The 25,854-nt window shown below is 37.0% G+C and overlaps 1 protein-coding gene across 7 annotated transcripts in view; it reads right to left on the reverse strand.

The window, feature by feature from the left end:
• Positions 1–25,854, reverse strand: part of LOC308671401 (zinc metalloproteinase-disintegrin-like protein H3) — a 287,574-nt gene that overhangs the window by 224,338 nt on the left and 37,382 nt on the right. For 5 of the 7 annotated variants that reach the window (XR_014027193.1, XM_081333561.1, XM_081333562.1 and 2 more), the window contains exons 1-9: positions 19,562–19,705; positions 17,656–17,762; positions 16,143–16,213; positions 9,767–9,845; positions 7,872–7,948; positions 5,006–5,201; positions 2,868–2,930; positions 2,140–2,211; positions 998–1,167 (exon numbers count right to left, since the gene is read on the reverse strand). Coding sequence is in view for 6 of the 7 variants with exons in the window: in XM_081333561.1 (XP_081189687.1) it covers positions 998–1,167; positions 2,140–2,211; positions 2,868–2,930; positions 5,006–5,201; positions 7,872–7,948; positions 9,767–9,845; positions 16,143–16,213; positions 17,656–17,762; positions 19,562–19,613 (887 nt within the window). In the remaining variant the exon portion in view is untranslated. Of the gene's footprint in view, positions 1–997; positions 1,168–2,139; positions 2,212–2,867; positions 2,931–5,005; positions 5,202–7,871; positions 7,949–9,766; positions 9,846–16,142; positions 16,214–17,655; positions 17,763–19,561; positions 19,706–25,854 lie in introns of those variants that run through there. The other 2 variants (XM_081333560.1, XM_081333564.1) reach the window with 2 other exon arrangements.

The following is a 25,854-nucleotide window of genomic DNA, read 5'->3' on the forward strand; positions in this document are numbered from 1 at the left end:
GAGTCAAATCAACTTATGTGGGAAAATGAAATGGATTTTTTTTTTGTATTTTTAATATTCTCCCTTGCACTTAGATCTGCCCTCCATCTAGCACCTTCCATATTTCATAAGACCTTCTTGTTATGCACATATCCTGTAAGATTGCTCACAACACAATTGTTATTTGAGGAATATCTTATAGATATAAGAGAATAAACATGTCAGTTTCCCACTCATGAAATTGTTTTCCAATATATAGGCTGATGGGGTGTGGAACTGAGCAGTTAAGACAGTGGGCTTGTTGACTAGAAGGTAGACACTTTGAGACCTAAGTTCTGCCTGATGCAGTGAGTTCCCATTACTTGCTCCATCTCCTGCCAACCTAGCAGTTCAAAAGCACAGAAATGTAAATAGATAAATAGGTACAATTTTGGGGGGAAGGTAATAGCATTCCATGTGCTTTTGGCATTTGATCATGCTGGCCACATGACCATCTTTGGACAATGCTGGCTCTTCAGCTGTGAAACAGAGCTGAACGCCTAGAGTCAAACATTCACACCACACACCACACACAGAGAGAGACAAACACAAATGTATATGTATATGCATATATTGCTAAGCACTATATATAGATTGGATATTGTATTATTTTACTTTATTCTTGGTTTATCTGTTGTATAATGCAAGTGTTCATTTACTTGGTGCAGAAAGGGAACCAAAACATTATTTAATTGAATTAAAAATTGATGTGTAAGTCTACAGCAGGATAATCATGCAAGTTTCAATTTTAAATCCAGGTGAAATGAAATCAAGCTGAGTTTTTTCACCTGCAATCATTCAAGGACTTCTCAAAACCAGATCTCATCTACAAAATAAGTGGTTGACTTTGACCCAGAAACATAGTTCACACATGGTTTAAAGCATATAGCATATAGCGGAAGCTCTGTGCAAGCACTAACCTCGCCATAACCCTCCATTCCTAGCAGCCCCCATTCCCTTTCCCAACAATGAGACGTACGTGAGTAACTGAGCATTATCATGCTTTCTGCGATTCAGCAAATCTCTCTCTCTCCATTTTCCAAATAAGTCCAAAGTAACTTTCGCTTCTGGGAGCACGTTAATCTTATCTCCATTGTTCCAAATTTCTAGGCCAACCAGTGCTATATAAATATTCAGAACTCTGTAAATCTGTCAAGTGGACATGGCATCAATCAGAAACTCAAATACAAGTAAACCTTGAGAAACATTCAAGATTAAAAAGCAGCTGACATTGGCCTCTACGGGCAGGTGGAAAAAATAGATCTAGGCATTAATAGAAGAGAACTCTCTGGAGCTCAAGGTTGAAGTCCTTGGTGCTCTGTGAGTTTGCTGCTTTCTTTACTAAGTAAGTTGTTTAGTCAGATAATGAAATATCGGCAAGGAAACTACCAAGCTCAGACAGCACTAAAGACTCTATATATTGGGGAACAATAATAATGTATTAAGCAGGAGAAATAAATAAAAGGATAGAAAGAAGCACATGATTATTCTCTGTAATCAGGAACAGAAGAGTAGGAGGACTCAAAGGAGAGTTGACTCAACGATCTTCCTGTTCTCTCCCTGTTTCTAACTGATCATCAGCAGTGAAAATGTAAACAAGGCTAATAGGAGACTGTAATATGAGTGTATCTCCTCCTAAGTACCACAATCCAAGTCAAGTTGAGTTTCTCTCTCCGAGTTTCTTCTCAGGGATCAGTTTCATAATCAACTGAGCTGGGAATAGGCTGACTGTGTCCATTTCTTTCTAATCTCCAAGCTCAGAACCATTAACCACAGCCCTGTGGTTAATTCTGTGGTTAATTCAGTTCTGGTTGAGTTCTTGCAACATTTTTGGATTTACATCCTCCCAACACAGTGACTGTATTCCCATAAGAGACTTATTAACCTAGTTACTGAATTAACCCATTTTCTGGGATGGCCTCACATGCTGGATCAACAGCTGGCCAAATGACGTAGTTTTGTCTCACTCAGAGCCACAAAAGTTAACATTCTTGTAGAAATCCATATACTCTCTCTCTTTACCTGGTTAAGTGTGTTGTGTGAACACAGTGAAAATCTTGACTGGGGCTGAGAGAGGTTTTAAATTCAATAAGTGAAATAATATTTGCCATGTCATCTTACCACATTTAAAAGGTTGACAATTTCATATATTCTTGTTCTTATAGTAATTAAACTGCGGCCATATTTCAAGAACTACAGAAAAGACAAAAATGTTAAGATGAGATCATAATTATAGGAATAAGGTAGAGAAATAACATATCAGTGAAAGAATAATTGAGTTTGCTGATGTAATTATAATTTTTATACAAACAGGCTAAAGAATTCTCTTGTGCTGATTTTTTAATCAACATTTGTCCCATTAATATATTATTAACTTTTCAGCAGCATACATGGGCTTTTTTTCCTGGTTGGAGAAAATTTTGGTGAGTCTACCGAAATGCTTTCCTAAATTGGATGCTATATTTCCATGTTCAGAGATGTGTGAGATAAACATTCTTCACTGTACATCTTTATCTTCATGTGTTGTCAACTTGAACAAACAAACATTGCAGGAATGTTTCAAAGAAACCTACAGAACTGTTTAACCAGTGTGGGACAAAAATAAATTTAGATGGTATCCAGAAATACCAAATGTGCAAATTAGAGTATATTTACAAATGACTCTTAACTTTGTAAATATTGGTTGGGTCCAATAACAAAAAATATCAAAGTTTATGATAAAGCATATTTTAAGAGAAAGCCAGTTAGGATGTTTGTTAATGTCTTCAAAAATGCCCACATTTAAAAAGGCAGAAACAAAATGCTGTGCTCAATGCAGAAAAAAATGGAGAGACATCCAGGATACTTACCATTATGTAGTCCGCAACTATGACAAGCTTAATGTATTTGGGGGAATTCAAGTATCTTTGTTGCTAAAGAGAACAATTAAGAAAAGTCTGTTTAGACATATTGCTCCCAGCAGCCAACAAGAATGTTTGTCATCATCAGTGCTTGTTTTACTCTCTGGTCAAAATACTTGAACTTTCAGAAATATTGGTTCTTTCAAGAAGACATTTATAGGGAGACAGCTTGTTAAAATTTTAGCCCTGGGCCTTGAGCCCTTCAGAACTGGGCCATGGAAGTGGCAGGTGAGCGCCTACATCTCCACTTGCATGACCAGCGAGCAAGCATGGGTGGGTGTGCTCCGTTTGCATGAGTGGGTGCGTGTGCCCACTGCTTGCACAAATAGAGTTGGATGCACGCATGACCCTGCTGCTCACGTGGAACCATCCCCTCTCCCCACCTGTCCGCAAAGCTTGAAAGGTTGGGGAATACTGACTTAGAGGAAGTGCTGACAAAGTTTTTGGGGGAAAGTACATTATGCAATGGATTTTTTGTATAATTCTTTGTATTAATAAGGTGTGGCACTTGTTTCCAATTAATCTGTTTTTGGAATTTATCATGCCTACATTTAAAGATAAAGGTATATATGAATACCTAATTCTGAAAAGAATTTAATAGGAATAAGAACAGGCACATGAGTAAATTGCTCTCTTTGACCTGTTTTTCAGGCTGTCAAAATGATCCTTCAATGACTTTCTCACCTTTCCTTCCCTTTCTCAAACAAAGGATCCCAACCAATCACTTAAGAAACACAGTGATGTGGTCATGCTATGGAAGCAATTAGACCTTGCCTGCAATCATATCACACTATGCATCAAAGACAAGGTAAGGGGAGGCAATCAGACATTTTGACCCACTGAACTCACTCTTAATGGCCAAAGAATTGTGCCTTTCTTTTGATGTAATTTTAAAGTGATTAATGAAATATTGCTTCAGAGTTCTCAGGCTCAAGGAACAAGAAACCATGGTTAATTGCTCAGAGTAGTTTCTTTATTGCTGTTCTCGTATAGACGGGAATCTTGCCAGGCTAAAGCACACTCTGTGTAACTATGAGATACACCTTGTGAAGGCTTTAGGGAGGATCCCTTCCGGGCTTCTTTCTGCAATCCAAGGACTCATTTCTGATCTGCCTCTTATTTCCCTGGGAAAGAGCCCCTCCCTACTGCATTCCACATTTAGATTCCACCACTAGAGTACCCAGGTTGCTCAGGAAATGCACTCTTGCTAAGAGCTGAATGTGTGAGTGTGCATTACTTGCTTTTTTCCCTATGAAAGCGTTCTCGTGTTTTTTCAGCATACAGAACTACAAGGCCAAATTGCGAATTCTAGAATGTAATTTCTCTCCTTGCTCTCTGTCAGCCACTTTCTTAACTCCGCTGCAAAAGATCCAGTTTGAAGGCAAAAAAAGGCAAACAAGAATTTGCAATCACGTTTGGCAACTGAACTTCTGTTTTGGTATTCCATTGTAACAACAACTGTTGTTCCATGTCAATTTTAACATTTTAATAAAAAAAGTTGAGATTTTGAACTTCTAGATATATATCAGGCAATTTCATCTTTTTCCACCAAAAGGAAGGAAGGAAGGAACTGTTACTTTGGATGCAACATTTTGTTTTCTATTTTTTTTCCCTCCAGTAAAGGAGGAAAATATTGGGAGTATGAAGGTCAAATGTGACCAGATTCAATTTGTCACTCTTTATTCAGTCATTAAAAGGGACGCAGTGGCTCAGTGGGTTAGGATGCTGAGCTTGCCGATCAGAAGGTCGGCAGATTGGCGTGTCGAATCCTGAGTGCCGTGTAATAGAGTTAGCACCTGTTACTCATCCCAGCTTCTGCCAACCTAGCAGTTCAAAAGCACATAAAAATGCAAGTAGAAAAATAGGGACCACTACGGTGGGAAGGTAACAGCGTTCCGTGCGCCTTTGGTGTCAAGTCATGCCGGCCACATGACCACGGAGACGTCCTCAGACAAGCGCTGGCTCTTCGGCTTTGAAACAGAGATGAGCACCAGCCCCTAGACTTGGAAACGACTAGCACACACTTTACATTTTAGAAACAAGTAAATGAATCCCTGTAATCAAACCATGTTTACTATTGGACTTACTTCAGGAGTAAGATTTAACTGAGAGGCCTTTTTGATGAGCTCATCTGATTCCCAATTAGTCTGGGTTACCCCACACATTTTGGGGGCTTCATCCTCTTTTTCTACATTTTCATATTTGTAGACTGCATGGGCTTCACTGTCAGGAAGCTTCAGGGGTTCAATTAAGTACGTCTCCCCTTGAAGCGTGAAATGTCCTCTGTAAAACAATGTGCAAAAGGGTGATCAGAGATGGAGAAGCAAGAGAAGAGAATATTGTTAGTTCAGAGATAAACTGCACTGATGATGTTACCTACTTGGGTAATGAAACTCAGCTCTGAGACTCATTTTTAACTAACCAAGTCAACATTTTTCATGTTTTTGAATCCCTTCTTAAAATTCACTGAATGTTTTTATTTTCTTTCCTCAGCACTCGTATCGCTTTCTCATACATCTCAAAGATGCAGTTATGATCAGAAAGATATAAAAGATTTCCCACACTCAATACAACCACAAAATATTTGTATAGTATTTGTTTGGAAATAGTTTGGCATGGAATCCAATATTGTATATTCCCTAGGGTATTAAAAAATAAAGTTTCTATCTATACAAATGCAAGACAAAGGTTATTTGAAAGATTCTGTTTTTCTGTAAAATGTTATTTCCTAAGGGTGAAATATATATATATATATATATATATATATATATATATATATATATATATATATATATATATATATATATATATATATATATATATATATATATATATATATATATATATATATATATATATATATATATATATATATATATATATATATATATATATATATATATATATATGTATATATATATATATATGTATATGTATATATATATATATATATATATATATATATATATATATATATATATATATATATATACATATATACATATATATATATATATATATGTATATATGTATATATATATATATATGTATATATATATGTATATATATATGTCAAATGTTTGTTAAGCATTCAGAATACACTTGCTTAGTCCCAGACACGGGACAAATCTTATTTCCTGTTTCGGCCTAGCCCAAGGCCATCTTACAGGCAGTAGCCACAGCAGTGGCAGCTCATATTTGTGTACACTTCTGAGATTCGAACCTGGGCCGATTGTGTCTTAAGCAGTTGTTTTAACACCTAGGCACCTCTCTTTGCTAGCTGAGAACCAAGGGAGATATGTGTTAAATGTTTGTTAAGTATTTAGAATGCACTTGCTTGGTCACAGACATGGGACAAATCCTATTTCCTGTTTCAGCCTAGCCCAAGGAGACTGATATGATCGATATGATGGAATCTCAGAAGGGTATGGCTGACTGATGAGAACAAATAAGTTTGAAATGATCATATCAGTCTCCCTTTATTCTTTGTTAGCAAGCCAAAAAATTTACACAAATATGAGCTGCCACTGCTGTGGCTACTGCCTGTAGATGGCAGCTCATATTTGTGTACACTTCTGAGATTCGAACCTGGGCCGATTGTGTCTTAAGCAGTTGTTTTAACACCTAGGCACCTCTCTTTGTTAGCTGAGAACCAAGGGAGATATGTGTTAAATGTTTGTTAAGTATTTAGAATGCACTTGCTTGGTCCCAGACATGGGACAAATCCTATTTCCTGTTTCAGCCTAGCCCAAGGAGACTGATATGATCGATATGATGGAATCTCAGAAGGGTATGGCTGACTGATGAGAACAAATAAGTTTGAAATGATCATATCAGTCTCCCTTTATTCTTTGTTAGCAAGCCAAAAAATTTACACAAATATGAGCTGCCACTGCTGTGGCTACTGCCTGTAGATGGCCTTGGGCTAGTCTGAAACAGGAAATAAGATTTATCCTGTGTCTGGGACCAAGCAAGTGCATTCTAAATACTTAACAAACATTTAACACACAGACACAGACACACATATGTGTGTGTGTGTGTATTACTGATAAAGCTCAAGAATCAAAACTAATTATGATAAAAAAGGAAAAATATAACTGTCCCTAAAATATCTAAAAAGAATTCGAGGAAATACTGCAATTTACTTTACAAACTGTAGAACAGTATTTGGCTGTGGTCAAGGAAATAAAATCAGATTGATCTGATAGCAATTTAAGATGAAAGGATGACCAGGATATTTAATAAAGAATGGAAATAAGAATTCTTGGCAGGCATCTTCATAAAGAGGGCAATGCAGAATAACATGAGTAACAATGAAGAATAACAATATAGTCTAACAAGGAGCTGGAGGTTGAAACATATGATGAATGGTTGCAGAAAATGGGTACATTCAGTCCAATGACAAGAAGGAGCAGACATGACATGATAGTCTTTCAATATTAAATGGGCTGTCACAAAAAAGTGTGACTTCCTTCAGTAACAGATGTTGAGAGCACGTTGATTCTGACTATTGATAGGGACCTTCTGAATTTTGGGATCTTTATGTGGCTAAGATATCTACGTGGTTGGAGAAGGTGTGCAGAGTGGCTCAAGAAAGTGTTTCCGAAAAGAACCGAAAAGTCTGCTTGCCTCTTCCTGTACACGTTCTAGCAAGGTATGCAATTTGAAACCTACTTATCTTCTATACCTGTAACATCACCTCCTATATGTAAAGGAGACCGGGGCTTGGAAGCTCCTTTAGACAGATCTGATTTAGCTCCCCAGTGTCTCTACTGGCTGGCAGCAGCTCTTCTTGGTATTCAACCAAAGGCTGTCTTAATTCTGCAGAAATCTTGGATGACACCCAACTAATTTCCATGAAAAACTGAGGATGTCCTTCATTTTAACTGTGAGAACTCCAAGAGCAGTATATTATTCTTAATAAAATAAATAAAAGGTTAGAGACCATCTTACTTCAAACCATTGCAAGCACTGATGCTTGCTGATGAGTCAGCATCATTCTGGATGCGTCCATGATAGTAGCAGTGATCCTGTAGGGAGGCAACAGGACTACACTGGTTAAAACCTGTTTGTTCCAAAGTATTCCACCACATCAATGAAATATTAAGACAACAGTTATATAGAAAATATTGATTCAGGGAGACAGAAGACCTACTTAATATTGATTGTTGCAAAATGAACATAGGATAAATGCAAGTCTCCATAAAACAAGTCACACGGCATGGGCAGTCCCACTGATGGCACAAAGGTAAGAACTTTTGGGCAGGCAACCAACACACAAATATAAAATGTTCTCTTGGAGGTCCACTGTAGTGCTGAACCACAGGACTTGCTGAAGAAACTTTCAGACTTGATGTTTGTCCTACATTCTGAAATCTTACCATAATGTAAGAAAAATTCCACATTTACTAATGATAAAAAATAATTATTATTTCCTTGAGATCAAACAAGGAAAGTTTCAGAAATATACAGAGAGATATAATTCCTAACATTATCTGGAAGCAGGATCCATGTACACATTAAAATGGTGGTGGGTCTTATTACAGGTGGGGATGAGACAGCATATAGGGCGGAGGTACAAAAACATATGGTGTAGTAACAACAACTTGCACCTAAACATTGGCAAGACGAAAGAGATGGTGTTAGACTTCCGGAGAAAAAAGGAGGAACCTGTCCCACTTTACATCGGGGAGGATTGTGTAGAGAGTTTCCTCCTTTAAATTTCTGGGAGTCTACCTCTGTGAAGATCTGACCTGGAAAGTTAACACAACCCAGGTGGCTAGAAAGGCCCAACAGAGGCTTCACTTTCTTAGAGTCTTGCGGAAGAACAGGGTAGAACAACGGCTAATGACCCTCTTTTACCGGTCTACTATAGAGAGCGTCGTCTCGTATGGTATTGTGGTTTGGTATGCTGGTCTGACAGCCACGGGCAGGAAAGCATTACAGAGGGTGCTGAGCACAGCACAATACATTGTGGGCTGTTCCCTGACACCACTGGATGACATCACCAGGGCTCATTACCTTGGAAGAGTGAGGAAGATTCTCAGGGATGACTCACACCCTTTACACTCTTTACTCTCCTACCATCCGGTAGGAGATATAGAAATATAGCCAGCCGTACCAACAGGCTGAAAAATAGCTTTTATCCGTGGGCTGTTAGACTTTAAATGGGACATAATCTCTGTGAACTTATGCAGAATTGATTTGGGAGGCCGGTGTGTGGTGTAGTTGGTTCACATGGTGTGGTAGGATGGAGGGTATGTTGTCACTGTGTGTTGGGGGGTGAGAGCACGGGGGAGGCTCAGCTAATCTCAATGTACACATGTTGTACTTTGACAATAATGGTTTATTATTAAAATCAAGAGATTTCTGTTACACACTAAATAGGAGCAATTTGTATGACCTTTGAAGATGCTAAGCCAGAAGTAGATAATTTTGGAGACAGAGGATGTACATTTAGATTAATAGTAAATGGTTTTCTGTATAGGAGTTTTGGTAGTACAAACAAAGGATTTTGCATGTATCACTGTAATCCAGTTTAAAAATGAACATGTAGATCTTCTAAACATGATGTTCTCATAATAAATCTATTTGTGAAACTCACTTCCCAAAATGTTGGAAAGAACTGGATGATTGAAATATTGCCATGGAAATTCAATGAGTAAAATAAACTGGGTTTAACAATCCATACATCCTTATAAGAACATATCAATATAAGATACTTCATACATATAGAGCCCTTCTTGTTTGAGTAGCCTGGTCTCCTTCTTGTATATTTGTAATATTGTGCACAAACATTCATTTCAATTTACTTCTTAAAAGCAAGACTCTTAAAAGTGAGACCCTACCTCAACCGGAGGGTTTGTTGTAATTTCTCTGCCATCAGGGGAATAATGAGTCTCGCTGTAATCTTCTGAAAAAAGATCTCTGGAAAGAATGGAAAGAAGAGAATATCTATGTCAGGAATTAAGTAGGACTGAGATAATTTTATAATAAGTTTACACAGTGCTTTTTTTCTAAAAAAAAAAAAGGTGCCGGAACTCTCATCTTGGCAGGCACAGGAGGCAGGGGGTGGGGGGGCGGTGCTGCTGCAGTCACAGGTGTGAAGGGTGTTGGTGGCGGGCTCCCCTCCCTGGGGCCGGAGCTGGCGCGGCTGGTGCTGTGGGAGCAGCAGAGCCCACTCTATACGGCAGGGCTGCGCAATGCAAGCAGCGGAGGCGGTGCGGGCCAGGCGATGTTTTAATCTTATGATTTTAAAAATATATTTTTTCTATTGTAAGTTTCCCCAAACCTCACCATGTGGATTGCATACAAATATTATATAATTGGTAAGTAAAGGTAGAACATATGTTAAATATACATCAAATGATAATATGCTTCCCTACAAAGTCAATTCTTGCTCACTGACAGACCAAGGAGTTAACTCGGAAAGACAAGAGGAAATTCTAGAAGAGGTCTGTGCAGCTCTTCAACATCTTCATCAACAATTTGGATGAGGGGATAGATGGGGAACTCATCAAATTTGCAGACGACACCAAGCTGGCAGGAATAGCCAATACTCCAGAAGATAGGCTTAAAATACAGGAGGATCTGGACAGACTCGAACACTGGGCACTATTTAACAAAATGAAATTCAATGGTGAAAAAAGTAAGGTTCTACATTTAGGCAGGAAAAATAAAATGCACAGGTATAGTATAGGTGGTACCTTGCTCAATAGTAGTAACTGTGAGAGAGATCTCGGAGTCCTAGTTGACAATCACTTAAATATGAGCCAGCAGTGTGCTGCAGCTGCCAAAAAAGCCAACACAGTGCTAGGCTGCATTAACAGAGGGATAGAATCAAGATCATGTGAAGTACTAATACCACTTTACAATGCCTTGGTAAGGCCACACCTGGAATATTGCATCCAGTTTTGGTCACCACGATGTAAAAAAGATGTCGAGACTCTAGAAAGAGTACAGAGAAGAGCAACAAAGATGATTGGGGGACTGGAGGCTAAAACATATAGGGAACGGTTGCTGGAATTGGGTATGTGTAGTTTAATGAAGAGAAGGGTGAGGGGTGACATGATAGCAGTGTTCCAATATCTCAGTGGCTGCCACAAAAAAGAGGGAGTCAAGCTATTCTCCAAAGCACCTGAAAGCAGGACAAGAAGAAATGGATGGAAACTAGTCAAGGAGAGAAGCAACCTAGAACTAAGGAGAAATTTCCTGACAGTTAGAACAACTAACCAGTGGAACAACCTGCCTCCAGAAGTGGTGAATGCTCCAACACTGGAAGTTTTTAAGAAGAGACTGGCCAGTCATTTGTCTGAAATGGTATAGGGTTTCCTGCCTGAGCAGGGGGTTGGACTAGATGACCTCCAAGGTCCCTTCCAAATAATAATAATAATAATAATAATAATAATAATAATAATAATAATAATAATAATAATAATAATAATAATAATAATAATAATAACTATTATATTATTATTATTATTATTATTATTATTATTATTATTATTATTATTATTATTATTATTATTATTATTATTATTATTATTAAACTTGTAGAAAGGAAAGGCCCACACTGATAAATTAAAAATCTTTGTGGTCTGCAAAGCAATGCTGGTGGGCTAATCAATGATTTGGTGACTAGAGGAGCATCTACAGTGTTGGAGCTTGTGGTCATGGTAAGCCATGGAGGCACTAGGCAACATGACTTTCAGGGCAGTGGCGGTGATTTTATTACTTTAAAAAAAAAGTCTGTGCTCTGTCCAAGGGTGCTTGGTAGGCTGCATGTACAGGCCTGGTCTAGAATTTATTTTGCAACATTCAACTATCTAGTGCAGGCATGTCAAATTCATTTTGTTTGAGGCAACTTGTTATAAAAGAATTGCCATTAATTTTTTTAATAAAATAATTTAAATCAATTTTTCACTTGATTTCAAATTAAATGAATGAGATTTTTTTAGTACAATTGCCAAATGCGATAACCTGGTTTTAGGTATATGTTACTGGAAGGAAAAAGCAATCCCTGTTGCGTTACTGATCCCAGAAAAACATTTGCATGTATGCAGGTATCCTTAGGGTGCCATAGTTATGGATGAGAAATATTGGTTGCAAAGTTGGCATTTCTGGATGTAATACAGATATTTTGGACTTATTTTTGTTTCTTTGCACGTTTGATATTTTTAAAAAGGCATATGCTACTGACTACGCTTATGCACATATGTAACATGATCACTGCTTGTCGAAAATTTTACTATACAGATAATACCCCCAGAAATTATTTTAGCCTTTTTAATAAATGTTGTTATTGATGTTAAGCTCACCAGGGAAAACATCATATATTGTTATGTATATACTAGGTTAATTATTTAAAGACTGAAGTGCAACATAACTAGATTCTAAATAATCTATTTTTCAAAACACACAACAGTCCAAACAGTAAAAGTAAAGTCCAAATTAAGAATATTTGATTCTTAAGAATTGTTTAGATTCAAAATAGTTTTCAAGAGTGTACAAAAGATACTATTTTTCTAGAATCAGCTAAATTAGACATATTACATTGAGAAAAATGTTTCTCATTTCTTTCCTGTTACCTTTGATTTCATTGCAGAGATGTTAACATAAGAAATAGATTATTTTGTTATCTAATTTTACCTTCCAAAAGACAGAAGCAGATGAAAAATGTGAGGTTCTTTCCTGTTGGCTTTTCTGAATTAGCTGTTTTAGATTCTAAAAGTTTAGTTCCTAAAGAAGTAAACCTGTAAATAATTTTAATGTCCTCCTCTAGTGTAGGCTCTTTTATGACTTGTGGACTTCAACTCCCAGAATTCCTGAGCCAGCATGGCTCAGCTTGGAAACCTTTCCCTTTCCCCTCAGCATGGCTGGCTCAGGATTTCTGGGAGTTGAAGTCCACGAGTCATAAAAAAGAGCCAAGATTGCTAGCCCTTCAATAGACTTAGGAAAACCAATAAGGGAGCTGGGTTGTTGTGGTGGTTGTTGTTGGTTTTTTTGCAAAAAAAAAAGGTTCTGGAACGCTGTTCTGAGCGTTCTATGAGAAAAAAAGCCCTGAGTTTACAACTACTGTATAATGGCATTTTAAGTATCTTGTTTGGTATCAAAAGAATGGAGCAGGTATTTCAATCCCATGGCTATTTAAGAGGAGGGCAGTGCATGCTAGATTCACCTGAGGAAAGAGATTTACACCAAAGAAGCTGTGCAATTCTCTTTAATAAGGCTCAGAGGTAGTATGATTGAGCAGGAGAAGACATTTTGTATTGCATCTTCTTTTTATTCTTCTGGTCTATGCAAAAAACTGATGAATCTGTTTGGTCTATAAATTAGAGCAGTATAGCTCTATTTACTAAAGAGTAAAAAGCAAGCAATCTCAAGGAAATGAATGCCTTGAACCTTCATACAGAATCATGTCTCTTGAAGTTTCAAACCAGTTTATGGAGTCCCTTTCCACTCCTGATGTCACATCTATGCACTTGTCATAGCCTTCCATTTTTCCAATCTAGATATTCCTTGCTTGTCTTCCCTCTCTAGCCCGGCTTTGCTTCCATGCCAAAACAAGGACATCCAGATGCTATCCTTGAAATTCCATGCATCCTTAATAGTTAAACAAAACCAAAGGGGACACTAGAACTTCTAAAACACACATTACAATTTAGCATGAAATGTCTCCAGTGGTATAGGATAAAGTGATACAGATAACTACATACAGGGTGACTTCCTTGAAGCATATATACTTAATAATAAAGGCAATATTCATTGAAAGGCACATACAGTATAGCATGGTCAAAACCAAGATACATGCTAAAATCAAAGACAGGCAGTCATTCCCAATGCACCAACTTTGTATCTCAGTCTTAATGCTAGTATTAAATTGCAGCAGGCAATTTAGAGTGTTTACAGTGTAGTGGCTGCCATACCTATTTAAACTGTGATATGGCATTTACAGGATTTTAGTGGTGTTCGTGGTTTGTTTACTTGTGAGAAATCCAACCTAGAACTAAGAGAAATTTTCTGACAATGAGAACAACTAATAGGTGGAATGGATTGCCTTTGGAAGTTGTGTGTGTTTCATCACTGGAGGTTTTCAAGGAATGATTGGACAGCCATGGAATGGTATAGTCTCCTGCTTGATCAGTGGGGTGGACTAGAAGACCTCCATGTTCCCTTCCAACTATGGATGTCTCTTGTGCTGAAAAATAGCTTCATTCCATTTCTGTGGCTTACATTTGCATAATATTTTAATTCATATGTTGATTTACAGTTCAAATGGAATGCTCTGAGAAGACTCACATGGCATTCTTTAAACAAAAGGCTAGTGAAATCTGGGCTTATTTAGGTCCTGTCCCCTTTTGGGCCTTAATAGGAGATGACATTTCCTGCCTTTCATGCTTTAACATATAAATTCTGATGTATGTTTAGCAGTTATGCAGGTCTCGTAGGATACATTATTCAGATTGACAGAGTTTCTGTGAAGCAGCACAAAGAAATTTTTAAATCTCTGCAATATTTCACAACTAACCTAGTTAATGCAAGTGATAGCAGGTTATGAGCCTTGAATGGTTCAACTTTGTCTAAAATTGTTATGGTCCAGCAGTGTCCCATAGGAGAGCAGAAATAAAAAAATTCTCAGTTCTGAGGTAAGATATAATTAACATACTCGATATCTATATCCACTTTTCCTATACAGTAACATTTAATTTAGTTTTAATTTCCAAACAAAGGAATGCAATTATTATTTCTCTTAGATTGTGTCCAGGAATATACCTTTTCCACATTGTCCAAGTAAAGTTAAGAAATAGTAATAATTATATTATGAGGCTGCTGCTTTATCATCAATTAGTGATTGGTTTAATTTAACACAAGGGAGATTATTGAATATTGAGGGTTGTGATTTATTATTTGGTTGGCATGCATATTATTGTATGACAAGAAGGTGGTTAATGTTTTTAAGACACATATATTAAGGTATGCTCTGTTGCGAGTTTGGAAAAAATATCGATATAAGTTAAATTATAAAATACCAATTTGGGCAATACCTAAACATGCAATAGAAAATATAAATGTGGGATTTAAACACGATGTGACTACATATAAAGAAATTCTTAGGATGGAAAGGAATGTATGGCAATTAAAGCCATATAATATTTTAAAAGAATTAAAAATAGTACAAACTTGGTTCCAGTATGGACAGTTACAAGCTAGATGGAAGGAAGATCAGAAAGTTGGTATTTCGATAACTGATGAAAATTTGGTAAAACAAATTAGAGATCAAGGTCAAGCACATATAAGAAGGATATATAATGCATTGATAGAAATAGACTCAGAAACGGAAGTTGTTAAAGTTTGTATGATAAAATGGGCCCAGAATTTTCAGGAGGTTATAACAATGGATACCTGGGGAAAGATATGGGTTAGAATTGTAAAATTCACACAGGCTCAAAATTTAAGAGAGAATTTTTATAAAATGTTTTATAGATGGCATTTAGATCCTAAAAAATTAGCAAGTATGTATCCAAATTATCAGCCTAAATGCTGGAGGTGTGGTTGTGATGATGCAACTTATTATCATATATGGTGGACTTGCAAAAAAGTTAAAGCTTTTTGGATCAAAATTTGGTGGAAAATGCAGAAGATATTTAAGAAAACGATAAGGTTTTCTCCACAGTTATTTCTGTTGGGTATTATTACAGATTGTACTGTCATAGATACTAAATTGATGTTGAATTTAATTACGGCAGCAAGACTTTTAGTAGCGCAATATTGGAAGAAGGAGGAACTGCCTACTATAGAAGAGTGGACTTTGAAAGTTTCAAATCTGGCGGAAATGGCAAAGATTTCAGCATATTTGAAAGAACAATCGCAGCAGAGATATATTGTGGAATGGAGAAGATGGATCGATTATATTCAGAATAAATATGGGACTAAAAAGTTTCATTTAGCATATGAATAAGTATTACTATTACATGATGTATTCTTAGTTATTCACTATTATTTGGTTTTTTAGGTATGTTTAAGAGGAGTTAAAGTGCAATACAACTTACAGTGTTTTTTATAGTTAGTTAGCATATTTTAGCTTAGGTGGGTTAAGTTAATACCCTGTATTCAGATCTGGGAAGGGGAGGGGGAGCGAGGGGAAGTGGGGGGGAGGATGTTTTTTTCTAAAAATGTATTTTAAAACTTTTCAATAAAAAAAAGAAATAGTCTGAGTTAACATACTTATTTTTTTCTAGGAGAAGGACCACTGGCTCTCCTTTCACTTTAAATTCATATTGCATGGCGTCTTCATACTGAAAAGCAAAGAGTTCAGGCTTTACTTTTTAAAAAAAATAGGCAAATAATATGTGTACACTGTTAACAACTCTACATCTGTATCAATTTAAATCTAATAAATAATTTGCCATAGCCAAATTATTCATTAGATTTAGAGTATTTCATCCAGTTATTTGAAATGTAAGATCTTAAATTAAGTTTCCTGCATAACGTATAATAATAATAATAAAGTTGGAAGGGACCTTGGAGGTCATCCAGTTCAACTCCCTGCTCAGGCAGGTAACCCTATACCATTTCAGACAAATGGCTGTCCTGTCTCTTCTTAAAAAGTTCCAGTGTTGGAGCCTTCACAGCTTCTGGAAGCAGGTTGTTCCACTGGTTAGTTGTTCTAACTGTCAGGAAGTTTCTCCTTAGTTCTAGGTTGCTTCTCTCCTTGATTAGTTTCCTTCAAAATCTTCAAGATCTCATTCTCTAACTGAACATCTTGGTGAATGAGGTTGAGCTGGGACAGAGAGACTGACTCAGAAGTCATCCATTGATGGACTTGAATCTGATTCTTAGAACTAATCTTGAGCTGTAAGCCCCATCTTCCCCTAGAACAGGGGTGTCAAACTCAATTTCATTGAGGGCCACACCAGCATTGCGGTTGCCCTCAGGGGGCTGGGTGGGTATGGCCAGGGGGGCGTGGCCTACTGGGTGGGCGTGGCTAGAGTGTGTATGGCCTACTGGGTGGGCGTGGCCAGCTCTACATCGTTCGCATCAAGGGTGCCTATGGGGGCCTGGACAGGAGTGGGACAGATCTGAGGGTCTCTGGTGAAAGGAGGGTCTCTGGGCCAGGGCCAAGGCAGTGGGGGCCATTCCCTCACTGTTTCCAGGATGGCTTTGCGGGCCACATGAAACCACTTTGCGGGCCGGATCCAGCCCCCGGGCCTTGTGTTTGACATGTCTGCCCTAGAAACACATCTTTTATATTTCAAAGTGATGCATGTAGACATGCACAGTTTAAATTAAGTACTTTACTGTATTCTGCCTATAATACAGGAATCTCCCTAGACTGCTTCCCTTTTCTTCAGAACAGATAGAGAAACTTTAATGGAATTTACTGTGGGGGGGAGAGGATGTCTGTCCTGGATCTGTTGCAGCTATGAAATGACTCAAGGCTAATTCTCTACTTGATCCCTCCTCACTGTACGGCTGGGTGTGTCCCAAAACTTTATTAGTTATAATAACCTATAAATATTAGGAAATTCTGTTTGTAAGTTGCCAGGAGTCTCCTCAGTTTTGTGTGAATTGGGCAGCCATATGAATTAGTTTAATAAATAAATAAGTAAATAATTCAAGGTGGAAATAGATTGCAATGCAAAATCCAGATAACCATTAGATGGCAGCAAAGGAATATCAACATTTCTGTGAGCTGACAAGAAATAATTTGTTGATGAAAGAAAGTTCTTTTTCTTACCTTTTGCTCAGGCTGCTTAACTGCTCCTTTGGACATTGCAGTGACTTTTTGTGGATACACTACTTCATAATCATTAACATTCCCAGATTCCAGGATTATAGAGTTCCCTTCATAAGGAAAAAAATGAGGTTTTGTTTACTTTGGGATCTTATTCTACCATTTTCACATCCACAACACAATTTGTTATTCAGTTATCAGTGAAGAATGGAATCTTTTGCTAGTGAAACACAGCACAGAAATCCAGATTTTCTCTGGGAATGCAATTTGCTGAATGATGTTTGAGAGCTGGAAGTCTAACTGGAGACATTGCTTTGGACAGGTGCAAAAGAAACATTTCAGAGCTTGAATAATCAGAAATAAATAATGTGCAAGTTTGTACACTGAGTGATAACACCAGGAATTGTAAATCACAATAATTTGATTCACACAATTCAGTAAACCATACTGCATTATGGTTTAGCATGTCCATTAGTCAAAAAGCTAAGCAAACTTAAATTTCTATGCAAAAGCAGCTTATTAGGAATTCCTTTCAGTTGAAATGCTACTTCACTGCCATCCTAACAGTTTTGCTGACTTTCCTTTCTTTCCCTTTCAAAAGAATCAATGGAGAGTCCGCAGCATCATAATTATCACTGGGGCACCTAACAACATGTATATAATTCAGTGATTTCAAAATTAGACTAATAGCTGAAAAATTTAGAGTTGGTCCCCATATGGACATTGAATGGTCACCTGATATTTGTTCCTTAACTTATTTTGTAAATGTGGCAGTCTGACACCTGCAAGTACTCTTGGATGTACAATCAGAACTGAGACGAAGATTTGTTAGCAGATTAATGGAAGGGAGGGGTAAGGTTGCGTTTATAGTTGCAAGTGGAAACAAAACAATAAATTCAACTATCAATAACCACGGGGTATGGGAAAGAAACTGCTAGCCAAACACCTAAAGAATTGAGACAGAGACAGAGCGACAGAGCGACAGAGACAGACAGAGAGAGGGGGGGGGAGAGAGACAGACAGACAGACAGACAGAGACCAGTATTTGGCCTGGGAAACGTGTCTTCTCAGACTAATGGCAGCCCCAGACAGAAGAATACATCTTCCTCATACCTATTTATGTACCTACCCATTTGTACCTGATGCTCCCAGAAACATGGGAAGGGTTCAACTCCACCTACTAGCAAGCAAGCTTACTATTCCTCTCTTGCTTAGAGCAGAGAATAAGCAGCAATTTCCCTTTCTTCTTTCCTATATTGTTCTCTATAAAGTAAGGGCATCCCCATCTTTCCTTGCTATTTTTTTAAACAAACAAACAGGGCTACTGAAGTGAGCCTCTGACCCTTAATTGTGTTTGGCAACTTCTGAATCAATTGAGTATTGTTTGTAATGATATGTGGGAATGATTTGGGAGGCAGGAAGACGAGCCATAGACTGGTCAACTGGCATCTAAAAAGTATCTCAGCCCACAGAAGGAAGGGACCTCCCTGGTTTTCTGCAGAGTAAAATGAAAGAAGGGAAGAAATAATTTAAGATAATACAGAATCTTGCATTGAGAAAAGTTAGTGTCATGTTATCTAGAGTACAGTTTGAAGATTCTCTGTAACAATGATAGCACTAGCTTCTGTTTGGCTGAATAATGTACAATCTTAGGACTTTTCTCTCTTAGGATCTGCTCGTGGCTTGACAAAGTTTAAGCAAATACCAAGAAACCATTTATGTCACTTTAGAACAAATGTGATCCTTGAGAGCATTCTTTTGCTAAATCTTTAGAAACTGAAGTAGAGCAAATTTTGACTAATTGTCAAAAATCAAACCCAAAACAAAACCAACAACATAACAATCTGTTGGATGCAATAGTTTTTTAGCAGTAAGAAACTGAACAAGGGAACCAAAGAGAACATCTTACCTTGATATGGAAAAACTGCTAAGCTTATAGTTACTAAGAGAACTTGCATCATTTTGGAGGCTGGATTTGGCTGGCAATCTCTTGCTGCTTTCAAGCCAACAGGAGCTCTTCCTCATTTGACAATGAGAAGCAAGGAAAGAGTCCTTCAAATTCATTCATGACCTTATATGAGAAGGTGTTTGCTAAAAGATTTGCACAAATTCTGAGTTGTAACAATATTACTGGAGGGCCTTTTTCCAGCTGGCTTAGTGCATGTCACTCCAAAAATGACAGCTGGGAGGGTTCGTTCAAGGCATCCCTCAAAGCAAAAGCCCAAAGGAGGTGATTAATTGGTCACAGCAGAGCAAACCCTGGCTCACGTGTTAATGCAACTAAATTTGGGGCCTCTGGTGCATGGGGTCTTAAATGCCAAGAGTGGGTTTTTACAGTATTTTGTGAGTAAGAGGCACTTTTGGAGCAAACTAGTATCCTTTCAATATTGCTAGCATTGACTGAATCCATGCCAATGCATTTCCCTAAGGGATCCCTGATTTCACTACAGGGGGAAAAAATCCTCTGTGCCATAACAGATTCTCACTTTGTAGAGAACTCAAGAACCTTTATTATCTCTTCATATAATTCCTTCAAAAGCCCCTCCATTTTCTGAAATAGGGGATTTATATGTTGATGCAAATATCAGCTGCAATAATATGCATTCAAAATGAGGACAATCAATGAGTGGAATGGCTTGCTTTCAGCATGGAAAGTTTTTCAGAAGAAATTGGACAACCCTTTTTCCTGGAATGGTACAGGATCTCCAGTTTGAGCAGGGGGCTGGACTAGAAGATCTCCATGATCCCTTTTATCCTATAAAGGCCATTTGAAGGGGAACTCTGGGATGAATCACAGAGCAGAGGGAATCATTGCAAATGCCTTAAGAGGACCCACTGTTCCCTTATAATCTCTCCTTTTGTCTCCACCTGGGATAGAAATCTATAAAGGCACAATAAAGACAGGGGTGGAAAAGGGGGGCACTACCCACCCTCCTGTTAAAGGCAAAGCAGAAAACTTTGGTGAATGAAATGGAAAAGAGGAAAATCTACTTCTGATTAGTCTGTTTGGCAATTTTGGGGGGGGGGGGAAAGTCCATAGTAGAAACAGCAGCTTCATTCCAAGAGCGCAAAGGCAAAAGAACCTGCTCTTCATTGAGAAACAAGGAGGTATGTGAGCCTTTGAAACTCTCTTTGGTGGCCAACTTGTTTTCCTTCAGAACTTCTGCCCTTGCCATCACCAGCACTCCTCCCTTGAAATAACTCCAGACTAATTAAAATTGCAAAGCTTGTTAGGGGAAGAGCTATAAAAGTAGCCGCAAGCCATATCTTATGCTGAATTTAGCTTTTCTGTTCAAGGGGAGGATAAATGATAAACCAGTATACATTCAGCAAATGTATACCTGATTTTAATGCTTTTCTTATCTCAGTTTGATGCTGAGTTTGATCTAAAATTTCTAAATTCTTCTCTAATAATAGAAAAAAGCTTTTTCCTTTCCATCATCTTAAAAATGAGTTACCCAATGAGCTTTCTTGAAATGAAAACATGGTTCTGTTTTAAAGTGATCAAAGAATGAAGAGATTAAAAAATACAATATTCCATGACTGAGGTCATTCCTCATAGCTGCTACTCAACTGAACAAACCTACTCTCCTCCATTAATTTGTCGCTCTGTAGCTATATATTTTACTTTTGAAGGAGAGATCATGACTACCTCCAGTATGAAAACAAAACCTATACAGCAACTTTTCCTCAGAAATTCACTAGCTTAGTCCAATTGTTTTTTTGTTTTTTTTTCTACCTGAATTTTATTCCACTGGGTGAACATTTGTACAGATATATGTACTCTATGCATAAGAATTTTTCCTTAAGAATCTTTTGACTTATCTTTACTAATAGCCCCTTAGACATCCAGAAATTGCCAATCAAATGGGCATCTCTCAACAGCCCTAAGCAGTGTGGTCAATGTATTTTAATTTAATAGCATCTGGAGGTCTTAGGATTTCCATCCCCTCTACAAAATTCATAAGGACTTATTGCCAAATTTTCAGCTTCAAGAACCCTTCAGCCCTCTTTGCTGATGTAGCAGTTCTTGTCTCGGTTGAAGTTGCCTCTTGCATGCCTTTCTCTATCTTGCATGCCTTTCTTTACAAGAGGAAGCTTCAGTACATCTCAATTATCTGTTTCTCTTTTCAGTTATATTAAGAGGTGAACCTCTTTATGTCCTTGTATTAGAGGTAGCAATCATAAATTATTCTCTTGCTTTGAGTGCAACAAATGCTCTTGGTTATGTGTGCTTGACAGGCCTCTTTAATTGTGATTGATAGGTTTTAGTGCTCCTGGAGCCATGCAATACATCCCACATTGCAGCTTTATGGGTTTCTTGACAAGCCATCATCATGATGGGCCATGAACAGGGACTGGCAGCTGATCTCAGACAGTGGGCCATTGATTTAGAGCTGTAAGCAGAGTCTCCAGCTCTACTCGTGGAGAATGAGTGGGCACCCATATACATTTTCTTAATAAATAAATAAATTCTCAGAAATCCCTTCTTGAGCTCCTCTGCACATATTCTCCAACTGGTTAGATATCTCAGTCACACAAGTATTCCAAAATTCAGAAGGACCTTATCCCTAGCACAATTCAACTCCCTCCCAACAGCAATTCCTGAAGGAGGATACCAAAAATTCCCTTTCGAACACAGACACTGTCCAAGTGGTAGAAAAATTTTGAATCGATGGAACATGTTATTCTCTAATGTCTTCTCTGTGCAGGTGCTTGTCAAGAATTATTTCTATTATTTACTAAATAATCTGGTCATTCTGATTTGGTTCATTTCAAGATGTTATTATAATCATTGAATCAATCTTATTTTATAATCTTGACCATAGCCAAGTACTCTGTTATAATTTGTACAGAATGCCATATTTACTCTAATCCTTTTTAAATATTTTAGAACAATTATATTTTTTCCTTTTTATTCCTTTTTACCTGTGGTTGTTGTGTTGTATTTGCTTGTCTATTATTATCTTTTTTCATAATCTAGGAGTTATTAGGAACTAAATCAAATTATATTATCTTGGTGAAAGAAAAGAAATATAAAGAGAAAACTCATCAATGTAATCTAAGAAAATTGCTGCATAAGAGCTATATTCAAGAGTCTATTTTATTCTCTTACATTAATCTCCCTCATTTCCTCCATGGAGCTGAAGTGACATCACTTCTCATTTTACCTTCACAGCACCAATCTTGGGAGTTAATCTGGGCTAAGAAAAATATTTGTCCAAAGTCATCCAGTGAGATGCATGGTAACTGGAGACCTAAACATAGCTATCCTGAATCCAATCCAACATCTACATTTATATCACACTGAAAAGGATTCAAAAGTAAATTAAACATTAAAATTCAATTGGAAATTCTAGGATAGACCTTGGTAGATTTGCAAATGATTCAAAGCATGCTTGGATCATTCTTCCTTTTTGCAACTTAACCTTAAAAAAAAAGTTAGGCAGAGAATCTCAGAGAAGTATTTTCTCCAGGAAGTTAGTATCCGTTTCACCCCACTCATCAGTTGATAGAAACTTTTTTGTAAGGGAAGAAAAACTTAAAATATTTGTGTGGGCACAGACTTTGCAGGCTCAAAGCCCTCCTGAGTCACAACGTCAATAGAAAAGGAAGGAGAACCAGGTTTCATTTGTCATTCATGAGCTGTCAGTAAGATGTTTCCAAAGAGGATGAAGTTTACTGTACTTGAGAAGTGGCTCCTTGCCAAACAACCATATTCCATAACTGGCAGTAGCCATTTCAAATACACTTATAGCATTGTTGCACTGGGATTAAAGTCTTATTTTACTTGGAAAGTAGGCAATAAAGAAAGAAGGGCCAGATTTAAATCTGTCCCTGGAGACCTCTGAATATCAGCATTCTCCACAAAAATTTCATTTTTGATGTGTGCCATTGTGCCCACAGTAAAAAATAATGGCAATAAAGGTTATCTTATCTATAATTTCAAAAGCTCTGACTGTGGCAGGACACCCTATACCAGGGGTGTCAAACGGCCAGCTGTAAGAGAACAGCTGTAACTGGCCTACTTGAACTGTGCATATAAACCTTTACTGACTTTCAGAGTTATATGTGGGGAATTGCCTTCCTATCTCTTTATTTGAGGAATATTGGTTACTATATGAGATGATGAAATATCTTGTACTACAAAATCTTGCTTGACAAACGACTACTACTATAAAGACTATTTATAAATACATGAAAGAGATGGATAGGGACCAGGAAAAGATTATTTCTGTGTTGAAAGCAATACATGAAACTATTCTTTCAGCTTGTGATGCAATAAGATGTTACAGGTAAGAACAAGAGGTCAGCTTAGATATACAAACCCAAATTCCGACTACAACTAAAGTACTAACAATGCAGAAGAAGTGGAACAATCAAATACCAAGATAGAGGACTCAATTGACCAACAAATACAGTCAATGGAATATCCAGAAAAGGGACTGACAACACTGAAAATGGAAAATACTTTTTATATCAACCAGAAGAAATTTGAGGAGCAAGAAGAAGAACAGACTGAATGGAAAATATACATACCAGGACAATTATAAGGATTTGGAATAATAGGGAGACGATTTAAGGAATACAAATGGGCTAACCCTTCCAAAAAATGACAATTAAATGGTATCTCTTATTCCAAATAATATATATAATAATAGAGGGAGATCTATTTGATGATTTAAAAGCGTTGACATGGAAGGCTAGCTGGCAAAGAAAGAAAGCCAGAATAAGGCTGAAGAAAATTGGAGTTTTGATTTATTAGGGGAGATTTCATATTACTAATTAGAGGGTCAAAGGGAGAAGTTGAGATAAGGGAAATTTTAGTCATTAAATTTAAAATATTTGGAAATTAGTCAAAAGTAAGGATGCTATTTGTTTAATACTTAAAAATTAGACCCCTCAAAAATATGAATATGTTTGATTTATTGATTAACTCAGACAATATATATATAATGGGCTTTGATTTATTAAATGGGATACTGTATTATTAATTAGATGATGTAAGATGGGGGGAAATAGATAACTATTAGGAAATAGAACAAGATTATACCCAAATGGAAATAAATAAATAAATGGAAATAAATAAATAAATAGATAAGATGTGTATTTTGAATATTAGATTCTGTTATGAATTGAGATAAAGGAAACTTTGGTTACCTAAAACCTGGAAATTATAAATATCAAATGTTAAATTTAAATATTGATGGGAAACTAAAAATTGGGAAAAACTAATAACAGGACATTGACTGAATGTAAAGATTGAATGTAAAAGTAATTAAGATATGTATAAGCTAAAAATTTATTGATAAATGTAATAATGATGTTTTTATTTAGTTGTTATAAGAACTGTATTAGCTTAAATATGAGATAGTAGATATTAAGGGAAAAAGAGAAGAAATATTTAAGGTTGTAGTTTAAGATTTGCACTAAAAAAATTGTAAGTTACTGAACTGAATTGTATGCTGTGGTCTACTTTGTCAAATGCCATATTGAAATCTAGTAAACTATGTCCGCAGTGTTTCCCTTATCCATGATTCAGTCACTTTGTCAAAGAAAGAAATAAGGATTACCTGGCATGGTCTGATTTTGATAAACCCATGGTGGCTTCTGTTAATTGTGGAAGGAACTAGAACTGGACTTAATTCTTACTAACAGAGATGGAATGATAGAGGAGATTGAAGTTGAGGAACTTTGGCAGAGGGTGACTATGTCATATTGGGATAAAACATAATGCAGGAACAATTAATTAAACAAAGCTATTGAATTCAAGGCACAGAAGGGTTTTCTCTTGCCACTATACACAAGAATCTAGTCAATTAATGGTCAGTGCTGAATTGGCACTAGATAAGGGTCAGTGGAATTCATGGAGGGCTGGAACTGGGTCTCTTGTGGCAATGAAATGACTCCAAACTGATGTCACATTTAACTCCACCCTCCAACTTTGTCTGTTCTTCTCCTATATCTATATGATACATGGCCAAATGTTTTGTTCTTCATTTCTGGATTTTATTTATACTTTATCCTTGTATTTATTACATTTTATAAATTAGTCAATTTATATGCACATGTCTAATATTCTTTCCTAGTCATATTTTCCCCAATAAGAACCCTATGAGTTCAGTTGGGCTAAGAGAGAAGCCTAAAGTTACCCAATTGACTTTCATGCCTAAGAAAGGCTCAAACTCTCCTCGTTTCGAG

Source organism: Vipera berus (assembly GCF_964194415.1).
Source record: "Vipera berus genome assembly, chromosome: 8".
Taxonomy (NCBI): Eukaryota; Metazoa; Chordata; class Lepidosauria; order Squamata; family Viperidae; genus Vipera; species Vipera berus.